The sequence below is a fragment of the Halichoerus grypus genome, chromosome 5, assembly GCF_964656455.1.
Source record: "Halichoerus grypus chromosome 5, mHalGry1.hap1.1, whole genome shotgun sequence".
In the NCBI taxonomy this organism is placed as follows: Eukaryota; Metazoa; Chordata; class Mammalia; order Carnivora; family Phocidae; genus Halichoerus; species Halichoerus grypus.
In genome coordinates this window covers 69,359,004-69,374,346 of record NC_135716.1, presented here as the reverse complement: position 1 = coordinate 69,374,346, position 15,343 = coordinate 69,359,004, and the positions used below count along the sequence as shown (strand labels likewise).

The following is a 15,343-nucleotide window of genomic DNA, read 5'->3' as shown; positions in this document are numbered from 1 at the left end:
GCAAGGCATCCGCTTGGCCGGTGGCTCAGCACCTGCAGGCTGACTGGCCGGGGGCCCGAGGGTGGGGGTGGGGGGCAGGTCAAGGCCCTTGCTCCCATCCCACCCGGGTGCTGTCTGCCCCAGGTCGTCCTGTGGAGCATATCTGGCGTTGCGGCAGTCTCCCGAGTGCTCCCGGGCCTTGGCCTTCACCTTCACCTCGGCGGCTCTGACCGCCTTCGTGGGAAGGAGTTGGTGGGCCTTTATGTTTACTGTCTGCGGCGCAGTTTGTCTCTTTCATCATTAGCTTTTTCTGTTTGTTCTGCGTTTTATTCCATTCTAGTTTAGCCATTGCATAAATTTTAGTCTAAGGACTTTATTTAAAATTTTTATTTTGTTTCGTTGGGTTAATTTTACTTGATGATGTATCACATTTTATGTTGCCTTAATTGACACTTTGAGCTCTTAGTACTTTATATTGTCTCTTTTTTCTTTTGCTTCTTTCTCTTTTAAGTTTCTTTTTCATGGTTTAAAAACTTAGAGGAAAATCCTATACTCAAGTTGAGAGGCTTGATGCTTTTCTTTCCACCACCATTGGGCCCTTGACCCTCACAGCTTATTACAGTTTTCATTATGGCAGCCTGGATCTTTTAGAATTGCAATACACCACAAACGTCCTGTGCCAGGAACGTCTCTCTCACTTCCATCCATTAATTTTGATTCTTTATTAAAAAACCTTTTGGGCATATAAAATACAAGGATATCTTTCAATACCTTTTACTCTTCTTCTAAAAGATGATAGTATGACATTTTGGCTTGAGTCCCTGCACACAAATCTGATTAATGTTCACGACCTAAGCCTCAAGGTTGATTTTCCCCAGTATGAGGAGAATGTTCACTAGCTTATCCCATCTGAAGTGTCTGTCTGATTGAGGACTCCCTCCCATTGTCCAGACCTTCACTAACCATATTCTCATCACATGTGGTTCATTTTCAAACTGCTTTTCTTCTTTTGAGGACTTAGATCCTTAGGGCTGATGCTAATCCTTTAACTGCATTCTGTTTTGCAGTAAGTCAGGGCAGCTAGCTGGATTTATAGTAAGTTCTGGCCCTTGGCTTGTTTAAAAACCTTGTACTCATTCTCACCAAAAAGAATTAGTTATCTCTGTGCTGTGTCTTAGGTGGAATGAGTTCATGCCACCCCATTTTAAGTCCTGCCATGTAACCCTTCATTGTAGACCCTTACAGTCAGAAGCTGACTACGAACCATTCCGTAAAGGGTATGGAATGTCCTCAGCACGTCCCTCCATATGACATGTATTCTCTGAGGACAAAGTTTGGGTTCTCAGAGTTCTCATCAAGATGGCCTGTGCTTTGACCACACTGGGAGCAATTATAGCACTTTAGAGCCTGGTCTAGGAGTGGTGACCGAAATGTCACTAAGCTATGGACCCTGAGCGTGTCCAGCTGCCCACCTGTGTGACCCTGCTCTCATGATAAAATGTGAAATGGAAATCGAGCTGGTGAAGGGACAGCGGCCCTTCAAACTGCTAGCACCATCCCCAGAAAAATGTGCTGCTTCCAAGGTTGTAAGGGCTTGTCTCACTTCAGGAGTGGGTGGCTCTGTATCTCGGTCACACCAGCAATGATGGGAGATAAGGCTGAGGAAATGAAAGAACTTGAGGAGGAGGGAGGGGAAGTATAGCGATGTACTGGTTTTGAAAACTTGCTAAGTCTCCTTCTATTTCGTTAGCATGTTAGTCCGATTTTACTGAGCTTCATAGGTCTTTCATCATAAAGATAGAATCTCTGTGGGGTTTTCTTAAATGAGTTAATGAGAAAAGCCCTTTAGAGTAGTGCCTGGCACATCATAAGGGCTGTATATGTGTGTGTTGTCATCGTCGCTGTTACTTGGGCTCTTTAGTTAAATCGATCTGTTAAAATTGATAAGGATCATACCTGACCAGGCACCAGGAAAACAAAGATAAATAAGACCTACTTCTTCCTCTTTTCTGAGCTTCAGAGATGGTTGGAGAAAGACATAGACTCACACACACACTCAGGTACACACACAGCTTTGGTTTGGGTTCATTGCGGGAGTGCAACCCCCATATTGTGTGTATTTTAAATATCCCTTGTGTGGGGTCCACCAGGTGACATGTAGGTGGAGTGATCCAGAAAAGGCTTCTCCAAATGAGTGATGGCAGTAGATGGAGCGGGGAGGGAAATGGAGGTGGAAGAGATAGGTGGACCTGCTAGGGAGTAGTTCTGCGTGTCTGCAGCATAAAGGGTGGGTGGAGGGTTTGGGGTGTGAGAAAAGTAGACAAATACTGTTGCCAGTTGCAAAAGTTGCAGAAGGCCTTATATGCCAATGCAGACTCTCAGGCGTTATTGCACACGGGATTGGACTTCAAGCCGAAGGGTGCTGTCAGCTTTACACTTCAGCTGGTCACCGTGGTGACTTGTGCAGGGTGGGTTGGGTTGGTTTGGGTTTGGGTTTGGGTTTTGGTGGCAGCGCCATATCCCTGAACTAGGAAACGTGGGAGGCAGAGCAGGTTCAGGAGAGGAGTGGGGGCAGACATGATGTCTCCAGGGCAGAGGCCATTTAGGGCCGCAGTGAGAAAGCGTTCCCCGCACGGCCCCAGTCTTCCTTGTGGTCCTCGCCGGCAGGTCACCGCGCGGGGGCCAGCATCGCCTGCTCCCATGAGCAGCCATCACGGCAGCTGTTGGAGGTTCTGTGTCTGCGCCGGGCTGCTCGGCGGCCTCATTCTCAACATTGGAGTGTCAGCTTAAGGGAGGTTTCTTATTAGTAACATTCTCTTACCCCCAACGGGAAGAGCTGCCCTGTTTGTGCCTTCCAGCTTTCCAAGTTGTAATTTGGGAGAGGACTGTTTGTATGGCTGTGTTTTGGCTCTGACATTAGAAAAGACTAGCTTTGAACCAGAGAGGTTTAAATCATGCCGATGGAGGTGGATTTTCCCCAGCAGCCTCACAGTGGGTCACCCTGCCTGTGGGTCCCGAGGGTGACGAGGCGGCGGGGGGACGGAGGGGGGTTGTGACGGCTGAGGTGGGAGATGACACCTGCCTGGACTAGCGCAGTGGTCCTGGGCTTGGAGAGGAGTGGCCTTTGGGATTGTGGGCTGGTTTGTTCTTCCAGCTTGTGTCGGGGACTATGGATAAAGGACCTTCCTTCTCCTCGTGTTGCTTAGAGGAAATGATCTGTGGTGCAGTGGGGTTCTGTCTGAGTCTGCGGTTGATTCAGCCCGAGCGGGTCTGAGCCACGCCAGAGGATTTGTTCCCAGCTGTTTGTCTTCCAGATGTGCGTCCATACTGGCCGTTTGTGGCAGACGCTGCCAAAGCCTTCATCCACTATCTCACTTAAACCTCCTAACGAATCTTGGAGGAAGATAGAAATTACTAACCTCATTTTACAGACGAGGAAATGGAGTGGCTTGTCCAGGGTCCCAGACAGACAAGGTTCTACGTGACAGTCGGAACTTGAACTAAGGTGTGTCTGACCCACATCAGTGCTCTAACCCACCATTCTGTATTACACCTCATTGGTTAAAAATTCTGACTTTGGTGCTTTTTGGGGGGCAAAGCAGTTTTCATATAACACTTAGTTGAATATCCAAACGAGCTTGTTGCAAAACAGTAGCAAAGGCAATTTAATAATTAAAGTAACTTCGTCTTGTCCTTGATTGCATCATGTCTTCGGGCGGACACCGAGGATCTTGTAGCTTTTTTGACTTCTTGGCGTGTTTTTGATTTGTATATTGGTGTCATGAGAAGATGTCAGCATGGAAATGCTTGGCTGTCTCTGAGAGGCGCTAACTCTAATGAGTTCAGAAATCTTTCAGAAATCAGATCTGGGATGAGTGCTTCCCTTGGCCACAGGCTTTTTCCCCCTAAACATTTGGAGAGGTCTTGTCTGACTTTTAGCAGCCTTGGAGGTTCTACATAGTTCATTCATGGGAAGGGCAGATGGAAAATCATTAGCACTTCTCTCCTTCAGCAAATTGATATCTCATCAAACCTGGGCTCTGGTGGCTTTAAGACAGTAAGCCTTTTTACTCCTATAGGATAGTTCACACAGGGTGCAGTAACCCCACTAAATTAAATTGTGTACTTAGCTCCGGTGCAGAGGGGTCACCGTGAAAAGCACCGGCTGCCGACTTACTTTACCTGGCATTGGTTCAACTCTGTGACAGGCCTACCTCTGATTTAAACAAATTTGAGAAATATGTAAAGTTTTGGAAGCAGTTTTGCACTGATTTGATAAAAGAAACCACAAAACACTGCAGCGCAGGTGTTGAGAATGTTTGAAAGCTGATTGAGGGAAGCAGATGGCTTTAGTCAGTGGCATCCAGCCAAAAGAGCAGGTGCTGGTCATGTGACCGCTGGTTACCAGGGTAATCTGATTGCTCTTGGCGTGCAGATGAAAGGAAAGGGGCCCAGCGTTCAGCTGTAGTATTGTATAATTTGTGGCAGTTAGAGCGGAAATAAATGCTGGAAATGGAGCCTCATAGTAGGGGAGACTTCTGTCCATGTGTAGCGTAAACACTAGGACAGTTGGATGAGGAACTGTTGTATGGATTTTTTTTTAATTTAAAAAATATTATTCTTTCCATGGATCTTTTGGGGGACTTGAAGTTTTTAGGACACTGCCTTTTTAAAAATTTTAAATAAAAAGCACTCTTTAAACCTAACTGCCGTTTGCTATAATCTTGAATTCTTGTAAGTTACTTCCTTATGTGGCTATTTACTATGCTAAAATGTTCACAAAATAAAAACAAGCTCTGAGTATTTAGAAATAACTAGTTTAGGATTACCAAATATTTTTTTTACTCATGACAAAAATACATTTTAGGTGGGTGATGGATACTTTATTATACTAACATGCTTTCGAAATATTTTGCATGACATGTGCTTTATTGAAATAAAAGCATAGAGATGTCTTGGTGTCTTTGTAGTAGCTGAAGCTGAAAAAATGCTGTTTAATGCATTCTGTCAGCATACTTTTCTGGAATTTATAAACTTCAATAAATAAACTTCTTAAAGGTGTTTGGAATACATCTTTTTTTTCAAATTTGTTAGAATTTAGGCTTTCTAGAAATAGTAAATATAATTAGGTGAATTTAAATGTTGGATAATGTGATAATGTTAGAAAACCTTGGGGCTGGTTTGGAAATTGGAATGGAAGGTAGCATTAAATGTACACTCTAAAAGAATGTCAAATAAAGGTTCTAAAGGTAATGGTAAACTTAAAAATTCTTTTTTTTGAGAGTTCATGTCTTTTGACTTATGTAACATTCACAGTGTTTGACAGAAACATAGTAAGGAACATGCACTTTAATTATTGGGGTCGCTTTGCTATATTTTTGTATTTCAGAGACCTAGCTTTTGAAAGAGAGGCTATTGTGACTATGTCAGAAAAAAAAAAAAAATGCCTAGCACCAAAATAAAGCTTATTTTAAATGAAGAAGACAGCATTAAGTAAAATTATGTGGAACAGGAAATTGCCATATATTTTGTTATGTTTTATTTTTTTTTTTTTTTAAAGATTTTATTTATTTATTTGAGAGAGAGAATGAGAGAGAGCACATGAGAGCGGGGAGGGTCAGAGGGAGAAGCAGACTCCCTGCCGAGCAGGGAGCCCGATGCGGGACTCGATCCAGGGACTCCAGGATCATGACCTGAGCCGAAGGCAGTCGCTTAACCAACTGAGCCACCCAGGCGCCCAATTTTGTTATGTTTTAAAAGGCTGTCATTGGATAATAATGTAGCTGGATGACATAGTAGAGGACACCTAGTAGTGTTGGTTATGAAAAGGACTTAAATAGGAGTATTTAAAACTCTTTGCAAGAGACACAAAGAAATGATCATTATAGTCTAGTTTCCCTTGACATTTAAAAAAAAAAAAAAACATTCTGTACCTAAAAACTTTGATAGCAAAACTACTTCTTGATCTGATTTTTCATTATGGCTTTGGTGTATTGGCAGGGATTTTGCATTCTCTAGAAGAACAAATGTACTCAGTGTGGTACTAGGAGTTTTTGCATGAAATTTCTTTTTAATTAGGTCAGATATTTGCCAAAGGTCATCAGTGTGGGGTTTTGCCGTAAAAACTTAATTGAGAGTGCCATTTAACTATAAATGGCCAACATGCATCGATTTATCAGTTGTCATTGATACTTTCGGGATATTAATGTGGGAATTATAAGGCATGGGGCATGTGGAAAACCTCATTAAAAAGTGAACACTAAGTGATCCACTTTGAATTCTAGTAATAAGAAACCTGATTCAGAAGCAAGTGCTTTGAAGAAAAAGGTCAACAAGGGAAAAACAGAAGGTTCTGAAAATTCAGACTTAGACAAAACGCCCCCACCATCTCCTCCTCCTGAAGAAGATGAGGACCCAGGTGTTCAGGTAATACCGTCATTCTGATCCTGAGCCTTGGTTATTTAGCATGGGTAACTTTAGCCGCATATCAAGTACACTAGACCTCCCTTGTCTTTGTTATAGAGCTGCTTTAAAGGTGGCTTTATTGTTGTCTGGAACACTAGATCCATAATGGTGAGAGCTGGGGGCCAGCACGAAATTAAACCCCTGACTTTGTGGTTTTTTCATCTTTGACCCCGTGATAAAAAAACTGAGAATCTTCATTTACGTCTGTAAACGTATCTTTCAATGTTGATGTATGTATTAGTGTTAACATATTGTTGATATATGTATCATGTAAAGCTGCTTTCACATTTCTGATTTTCTCTGAAGTTTGGTTGCTTGTCAATTCTTTTATTTTTCAGAATAAAAATAATCTCTAGCTTGTCTTAAGGTTTCTGACATTTGATGGCCAGAGTTGAAATGTATAATCATGTAATAATAAAGTTTCTATGAACAAGTTAGTGACTTTTTTGGATGGCAACGGTGCAGAACTTTTCAGTGTTAGATTCTCCTGACTTTTGGAGAATTTTGTAGGAAGCAGTTGAAAAACTGGAATAAACATTAGGAATTTAGATTCTTGTGTGTAAAGCCCACTGCCTTCACTGATTGGACTATAAGGTAAGTTAAAAATTATTTCCTTGTTACATTCTCTGGAATCATGCCAATATGTTCCACTGGGATGGCTGAGAATGTCACTTTAGTGAATGACATCTAAGTTATCAAGGAACAGTTACTGGAGTCCTGCTCAAATAGGAAGTCAGCCCCTAACAGCCTGCTTGCCTTTTTCTGAGTGTTCAGTCCACACTAAGTATTTGCTACCTATACCTCTACCAATTTGCTTAAAAGTTAGAAAAAAAATGTGCCATTTGCAGCTCTCTTCTAAGAATTTCAGATGGGTTTGGTTTTTGTTTTGTTTGTTTTAAAGATTTTATTTTTAAATAATCTCTGCACCCAACATGGGGCCCGAACCCACAATCCTGAGATCAAGAGTCACATGCTCTTCCTGCTGAGCCAGCCAGATGCCCCTGTTTGTTTTTTAATAGAACTCCCTGATGTCTATAATGTCACGGAATGGCTTAAGCTAAGAGGGCCTGGAACGGGAGAGGAAAGAGAGAGTACCTGTGAATGAATGTGGTTTGGTTTGGTTCCGTAACTAACTTGTGATGCCTCTGGCCGTTGGGGTGAATTTTGTAATTTCCTTTTACACATCACTAAAAAGATAGGAAAGGTAAGTAGACATCTTTTTTTAATTGCTTAGAGACTTTTAAACTAAAGTATTTGAATGATTTTAAATTTTATTTTTATGCACAAGGGTGTTTTTTCCTGCATCATGTTTGCTTAAACTAGGGCCTTTATGGCAGTAGTATTTGGACAACATTAAACAGATTTATTCACACAGGTCAAGAAAATTCCATTGTTCCCTCATAAATAACGCCGCTGTTTCTTAAAAGCATTTGTATTAATAGAGACTCGGTTGGACTTTATGAAATACTAATTTTTTTTTCCTTCTGCATTTCAGTTATAGAAGAAGGCTAATGTATTCAAATGAACAACAGTGCATCCTTTCTAATTGGCTAGTGCATAACTGTTATGGGTTCAGTAGCTCATACAAGCAACCACCCAAGGAGATCTGACTTTGAAGGCAGGTCTTTCTCTGTGTCCCTGACACAGGAAGTGATGCTGATTGCTGTTTGTTGTTTCTTCCTGTAGCATATGCATAAAGAGCTTACAGTTCTTGAGTTCTGCAATTGATTTGTTTAAACTAGTAAATGCCATATAATGTAAACTCAAAATTGTATCTCAAAGTACTACAACAGAGAGATAGTGGAAACACGTTTAAGTCTTCTCTTTGGTATAGCTGTTGTTAATTATGTGCAACTTTTCTAAGGCAATCCAAGCTTAACAAGTTGACCTATTATTTTAGTGTCAGTTCAGAAGTTTTGAGTTATGGCTTATTTTATTTTTTTAGATTTTATTTGAGAGAGAGAGAGAGAATGAGCAGGGGGAGGGGCAGAGGGAGAGAGAGAGAGAAGCAGATTCCCCATTGAGCAGGGAGCCGGATGCGGGGCTGCTCCCAGGACCCGGAGACCATGACCTGAGCTGAAGGCAGACGCTTAACTGATTGAGCCACCCAGGTGCCCCTTGAGTTATGGTTTAAATGGAATGCTTACACTTTGTTTTGAGTCACCGAAATCTTTCAAATAATGACAACAAGATGAAAATACAGATTAGTCCATTTCAGTTTAAATTGATATTAATATATCAATTATATTAAAATTAAAATATTGTTCCTCTTAACAGCCCTTTATAGCTTAAAGAAATTGACAGTTGAGAAGTGAGGGGTGGTTAAATGGGTACAGGGGCAGGAGTTACTCTGGATCAGCTTTGGGAAGAGAGAGGGGAAGCTGTGCAAGGTAGCCTGGCCTGGTAGCCTCAGTGCTTTCTGATTTTTTTTTTTTTTGGAAAGGTGGAGCTTAATCATGATGACTTTAGTCCTGCTAATTTCATTTGGCATTCATATGTACCATGCACTGTTCTAAATGCTTTAAATGAATTCCATTGTGTGGTCTAATTCCTTTATGTGATTTTCAAGTATGCTTATGACGTAGTTAACTACCATTAACCCCATTCTGCAGACCAGGAAACTGAGGTCCACAAAATAACATGTCCAAGGTCATGTAGTGAGAACCAGGGCTAATTCAGACGCTCAGCGCTCAACTCCAGGGTCCACAAGGTCAGACTGCCTTCGGTGGTGTGGGGAAGGGTCACAGATGGCAGAACCCCTGCTGATTTTTGCCCCCCCCCCTCCCCCCCCCCCCCCCCCCCGCCACGTGGAATTGGTTCTGGGCGGGGCTGACTAGGAGGGTCAGAGGAGGAACCTCTGGTCCAGGTTGCTACTCCTGCTGGTCTGAGCCGTTAGGAAGTCCATTATTAAGATGTTATCCCACAGACCTTGAGTCAGAAAAGTGCTTTGCACCCCTCCAGTCACAACCGTGTAGGGCTAAGAGCTCATAGTCTCCAACAACTTATTTGATGGTCATATTATACTGAGTTTGTGTTGTGAGTCATCTCACATCCCGTCTTGAGAGCAGAGAGAGCAGAAAAGTAATAAAACAAAATGAGGGTAGAGGTGCTGGGCTTCCTTGGTCCTGACTCGAGCCACGAATGTCCTTGCTTGTTCCTCCCCAGATCTGCATGGTGGGGTGACTTGCCTTTCTGCCTTACTACTGACCAACTTTAAAATTCACGAGTCTCTTTTTAAAAAGTTTTATTTCATAGTTCTTAGTAAAAAGTTCGCTAGTGTTACTTTTCTCAGTATTTTTATTCATTCTGTGTGCTTCATGAACTCATTTACAAGCTGTAATCTTATATTTATCAGTGATTTAAAACTTACACATGTCATTTTATAGTTATGTTAGATTTTTATCAAATACACATATTAATGAAAGGTTATTTCTCCTCATTTTTAATTAACTGACAAAACTAATTCTTCATCAGAAAGGTCTAACAGTATAGAATTATTTTGAACAGAAAGTGTAAAACTCCTCCTGCTCCATTCACTTCACTCCCTAGAATCAGTAGCTACTAACAATTTGTTGTGTGTCTTTTCAGTATTTTTTTTTTGGTGATTGAAAACGTATACACATATATGTTCATTTTTTTAGGAAATATTCATTGAGTCATAGAAAAGTAAACAGGACATTCAGTGTCCTTGTCTTGAGTTTATGTATTGATGATCCACATATACAAGATATGCACAAGCGCTTCTGTTACCTTGAATAGAATTATAAGTTACTTATTATTATTTGACTTGCTTTTTTTAATTTTATAATTTATCTTCCAGATATTCTAAGATCTAAAAGTTTGGGTCTAAAAAACAATGGAGGTATTTTGCAGATATTCTGAAGATATGTACCTTACTAGAAGTGCAATTGCTAGGGTCAAAGGGTGGGCATGTTTTAAATTTTGACAGACATGACCACACTGTCCTGCAAAGGTGGATTGGGTTCCCTTTTGACACTGGGGTGGGAGGGGACCTATTTTACCAATAGTCTTACTAATACCAGCTATTGCCAGGATTTTACATTTTAATCAGTGTGGTAAAAAATTTAACCAAAAGAATAGAGTTAGTTTTTGTAGTCATTCATTATAAATTCTGCCATTCAGTCCTTTATCTCTTCAAAAATATTCAGACTATTGCCAAGATTAAAATGCAAACCTTTTATTTAAATGGCCCTCTGAAATACTATTTCAGTATTTATATAGAACTTTATAATTTGCAGATTATCTTCTAATGCCTTCACTTTTTTGGACCTTTTATTAGAGAAAAAATTTTAAAACATACAAAAGTAGAGAGAATAGTAAAACGAACTCCTATATACCTGTCACCCAGCTTCTATATTGCTTTCACTTCTGAGTAAAGAATCAGTTCTGTCGTTCCTTCCGTTGCCCAGCTGAAGGTCTGGTAGCTGGTGGTGGAGCCTCGGCAGCCCCCAGCGGCTGACTCCAGATTTCCCCCCATCTCCATTATGTTCATTGCCACTGTGGCTTCTTAGGTGACTTACAGGGTTAAACTCATCAGCTTTTCTTTTAAGATTAATTAAAAAAAAATACATATATCTTACCATCTGAAAAGTTATAAAGAGCATCAGCGATGGCTTTTTAAACCTGCTTTGTTGGGTTTTTTGTTTGTTTTTGTTTTAGAAGAGACGTTCCAGCAGGCAGGTGAAGAGAAAGCGATACACGGAAGACTTGGAGTTCAAGATTTCTGATGAGGAGGCAGATGATGCAGACACTGCTGGGAGAGACTCCCCCTCCAACACCTCGCAGTCGGAGCAGCAGGTCAGCCGCCCTTCCGTGTGGTTCTCACGTGCCTTGGAGAAGGTGGACCGGAGATTTCATAGCCAGAAGCCTTGGGCTCTGAGCTGGAGAACATTCATCTACTGTTGGCTCACGTGCTGTGGGCTAGTAGTTGTTCAGCAGTATCTTTTAGAAAGCCCTGTTTGCTGAAATGTATTTTTATATAAGCCTGTGATATGTAATTTGACACAGTTTTGGAGAATTAATGGTCTATGTTGAGGAAGAGTCAGAGCGAGGATGCAAGGAGGCGGCTGAATTTACCTCTGAAGAATTCAGGGCTCTAGCTTCTGGGACTTTAATAAACCACTCAGGCTTGTCTCCTGCTGTTAGGCACCGTCAGAACCCCTTTATGAAATTACTGCCTTGTAGTACCCAGCAGGGCATACTTTATTCTCTGTGCAATGTAAATGATGGATAAAATAGTTTGTATAAAATATGGGTAGTAATGTAGGATGGATTATTGTAAAGATCTTTTTTTTTTTTTAATGCCCTTTTACCATTACTGTACTTTAGTTAACAAACTGGTAACCCATTGAAAAGTATATTAAATGCAGTTTTTTACTTTATTTGGTAATTTGTGCTATGTTAAGTTGTTATGTAACGTTTTATGTGGCCAACATAGATAAAAGCTGCCTACAATAACAGAATGATGAGTATATTTGCCCCATGGGTATAGATGAGGAAAAGTTATATTTTTGACTGCTGTCATACGGAGATTATTTTCTCTTGGCAGCTGGAGTTTTTGAATGTTCTCTGGCTTTAGGGACCCATGCTAGTCCACGTAATTAAACCACATAATCATGAAGTAATAAACACATATCTTCCTTTTGCCTTTCTGGAGAGTGAGAGTCTTGTTCTTTTCAGTCATATTTCTCACTGGTGACTTTGTACCCAGTAATTTAAAGGGTATGAATTAAAAGGGGATGGATGTGCAAAGGGGATGATTTCTTATTTTTATAGCATGGAATGAAGTGATTTCCATTTGGACTGATTTATTCTACTTTTTTTTTTGTTTTGTTTTGCTTTGTTTTTTTTTTTTGTTTTTGTTTTTGTTTAAGGAATCTGTTGATGCAGAAGGTCCAGTGGTAGAAAAAATCATGAGCAGTCGTTCAGTAAAAAAACAGGTAAGCACTGTTTGGAGTGATCAAAATCTGCGGTGTATGTCTGACTCTTAAGTTATTTTTTGCTTTATAATTTCCTTTAAAAAATTCACTATTGTGAAACAAAACTCTGGTGATATTTCTAATCCTGTTTGATTTATTAGCCAAATATAAAACTTTGGGATATTTAGCCCCAAATGAAATTGAAATATATCAAACAATCAGTGCTTTATTTACCCCATTTAGAGTAGGCAAGAAACTCAACAGTCGCCAAAGAAATGTATAGGGCTTTTAGAGTTATAGGCTGCCTCTTTCATAAATATTATTTATAAAAATTATAAACATGAATTTACCTCTCATCTCCCTTAGGAAAGTTCCCTGCCTGCCCCCGCCCCTGCCCCCGCCCCAGGATGGAGGTTTATCATTTTAGTGAGTAGGTGTTTTCTCATACTTTTCATAACATTCTTCATATCCAGTTAAAATATTCATTAATATCTTTTGTTGTCAGTGCAAAGGTGAAATACAGAACTGTTTTCAGCATAATTTTTTTTTAAAGATTCTTTTTTTTTTTTTTTTTTTTTTAAGTAATCTCTACACCCAATGCGGGGCTTGAACTCACAACCCTGAGATCAAGAGTCGCATGCTCCACCGACTGAGCCAGCCAGGTGCCCCTTCAGTGTAGTTTTTGAAGATGATATGACTTTCTTCAGTATGATTTCTTCAGAATTAGTCAAAATTTATGTTGATCTGCAAAGGTGAACTCTTAAATACCTGTCACTAGTCTGATAAGTTTGTCACTGAGGAACGCATATCCTCTGTGACAAAGCAGTCCAGTAACACCATATTTTCTTTTACTGATCGAGATTCCCCGTTTCATCCCAACCATCTCCCTCTTGCCCAGTTGGAGAAAATGTTTTATTTTGCTTGAAGAATTACATGGTCATCGAGATGCATCTCTGTGTTCCAGCATACAATTTCCAGTGTCCCTAGAAAGTGGTGTCCTTTAGATATAGGGTGCCTGTCTTTCAGCTTGAATCATTGTCAAATGCACTTCTTTCTTTTTATTTACTTTCCAGATAGGTGGGAGTACAACCTCATTGTTTTGATATGTAAAATCAGCTTTTTTAAGAATAAAAACGTAAGACGTATACAAAATGTAACCTCCCATTGAGAGAGAGATGTGGAGGAATCCGGGAGACCCCCAGGCTTATCAAATAGGGAACCTTTGCTCTTCAAATGCTACTGTCTAGAAACCCTTGAAAATGGTTTTAGACCAGCAGGGCACTTCTCTTTACCTTTGTTGCAGTACTGTTTGCTTTTCTATTGTGTTATTCAGAGTGTGGGTTTTTATCAGAATATACAGCTCTAGTTCGCATGAAAATAATCAAGAATGACATGTCAAGATATTTTCAAATTGAGTGTGGGGGATGGGGGGGAGATATGGAGTGGCTATCTGTTGACTCTTTGAACGTGATGACTTCCTCTCTGATGAATTAAATGATAAAATTTCAACCAAATTTCCCACCTGTTCAAGCAGAAATGAGCACTATTTAACTCATTGGAAAGGCTGCGTTTTTGTCCTGCTAATGACTCTGGAACTGTTAATTTGTGAATTGTAGATATATGGTAAAATTTAAATACTTGACATGCTCTAAAGAATAATCCCCTTCACTGAATTGAAGTGACTTGGAGTAAAGAGCCTGTGGTTTGGATGCGATGTTTAATTTTCATCCAGTTGATAGTGCTTCAGTAGGCATACTCGGCAGGTTTGGGGGTTGCACGTTATAATTAGCTCTGTTACTCAGAGCTACTTAGACTATGCATTATGTAGGACATTGCTTTTTCTTTCTGCTTTGCCCACTTTACAGCTCTTTTTCTTTTCTCATGACCCTTAAAAGGGTAGGTACCCACAGTTAGGAATAGGTATTGTTACCATTTATAGACAGCTGGGGTTATTTTATCATAGGAGGTTAAAAATCACTGTGTTTTTATATGAGGGTGGAGTATTTGTTGAGTTGGTGGTGAATTTTCGGACGGAGATGAATGGAAAAATTGCTCTGGAAGGGGAGGTATGCCTTGAGGTGTGATTTAAAGTCAGGACGAGATATAGAGCTCATTGAAGTGCTTGTACACGACTGGTATTTCATAAAGTGTGGTAAAAAACCATCAGAACATTGTAAACATGAGCAGGTACTAACTTTTTAAACTGGTAATGTTCTTGAAATAGTTACTTTAGTTAAAATCAGCTTTATTAACGTTGCAGCAAAGTGTGGAAAATAGAAACAAAAGGAAATTTGAGATCTTCTGTGGATTCTAGCTATGCCTACTACCATGAATAGTTGAAGAAGTAGCTGTGAGAAGGTGCCTTTATTTCCCCTGGCAGCGCTACAGAAACTCGCTGTGAGCTCTCAGAGCCTACCCTACATGGTGCTGACACATGGTGGGGACTCAGATAATGGTTTTCAGAGTCCGTTGAACTCATCACTGTAGCCTGAGAAGCATTTCCCATTGTGATGGAGTCATGCAGACACAGAGCTCGTCTGGCCGAGCCTCCGTAATTCAGCGCCTCATGTTAAATAGGGATGGCCCAGGCATGTATGTCGTTCTAAACTCACGTTCATGCGTGTGAGACCCAGTGGAAGGGATGTAGTTGATACTTGTATTTGAATTTTGAGGTAGATTTCAGAATGGACTTTTGGATTGTACAGTGGTTAATTTTCTTTTGTTTTCCACATTTAGCCCGTCATGTAGCCCTTTCTGCTTGGAGCCATCTGTCCTTGGGGAATAATAATTCAAATTCTTTTTGTATTGAAAGGTCAAAAATAGTTTTAAAAGTGAATTCTGACTATATTCCCTGGAATTCTTTTTTTTTTTTTTTTAAAGATTTTATTTATTTATTTGACAGAGACACAGCGAGAGAGGGAACACAAGCAGGGGGAGCCAGAGAGGGAGAAGCAGGCTTC

At 40.4% G+C, this 15,343-nt stretch overlaps 1 protein-coding gene across 5 annotated transcripts in view; it reads left to right on the top strand.

The window, feature by feature from the left end:
• CHD7 (chromodomain helicase DNA binding protein 7) overlaps window positions 1–15,343 on the top strand; it is a 187,221-nt gene that overhangs the window by 111,521 nt on the left and 60,357 nt on the right. For all 5 annotated transcript variants that reach the window (XM_078072358.1, XM_078072355.1, XM_078072356.1 and 2 more), the window contains 3 exons: window positions 6,264–6,405; window positions 11,125–11,262; window positions 12,339–12,404. In XM_078072358.1, the coding sequence (XP_077928484.1) occupies window positions 6,264–6,405; window positions 11,125–11,262; window positions 12,339–12,404 (346 nt within the window). The remainder of the gene's footprint in view (window positions 1–6,263; window positions 6,406–11,124; window positions 11,263–12,338; window positions 12,405–15,343) is intronic.